A 250-nucleotide genomic window follows, 5' to 3' on the forward strand; every position below is an offset into this window, starting at 1 on the left:
GGGGCAACGCACCCGCCCCCGCCGGCAAGAACCCGTGGGGGGCCCACGGCCGGTCCCGGGGCTACCCCTACCTGTTATCGAGCTTCACGGAGACCACATCCCCCCCAAGCAGGGAGGAGAAAAAAGAGATGGAGAAATTGTGGAGCTGGTAGACAGCCACCTCCATGGGGGACTGGCACATGCCGGTGCTCATGGCTGCGCGGTGAAAAACAACCAAGCGAAAGCACGCAGGACGCACTGCAGCTCCCCC

The 250-nt window shown here is 64.4% G+C and overlaps 1 protein-coding gene across 1 annotated transcript in view; it reads right to left on the reverse strand.

Moving 5' to 3' along the window:
• TSC22D3 (TSC22 domain family, member 3) overlaps nucleotides 1–197 on the reverse strand; it is a 1930-nt gene extending 1733 nt beyond the window's left edge. Inside the window, exon 1 of the mRNA XM_010003434.1 lies at nucleotides 72–197. Coding sequence (XP_010001736.1) covers nucleotides 72–193 — 122 coding nt within the window. The 5' untranslated portion in view covers nucleotides 194–197. The remainder of the gene's footprint in view (nucleotides 1–71) is intronic.
• Nucleotides 198–250: the final 53 nt, after the last annotated feature.

Source organism: Chaetura pelagica, unplaced genomic scaffold, assembly GCF_000747805.2.
Source record: "Chaetura pelagica isolate M959 unplaced genomic scaffold, ChaPel_1.0 scaffold938, whole genome shotgun sequence".
Taxonomy (NCBI): domain Eukaryota; kingdom Metazoa; phylum Chordata; class Aves; order Apodiformes; family Apodidae; genus Chaetura; species Chaetura pelagica.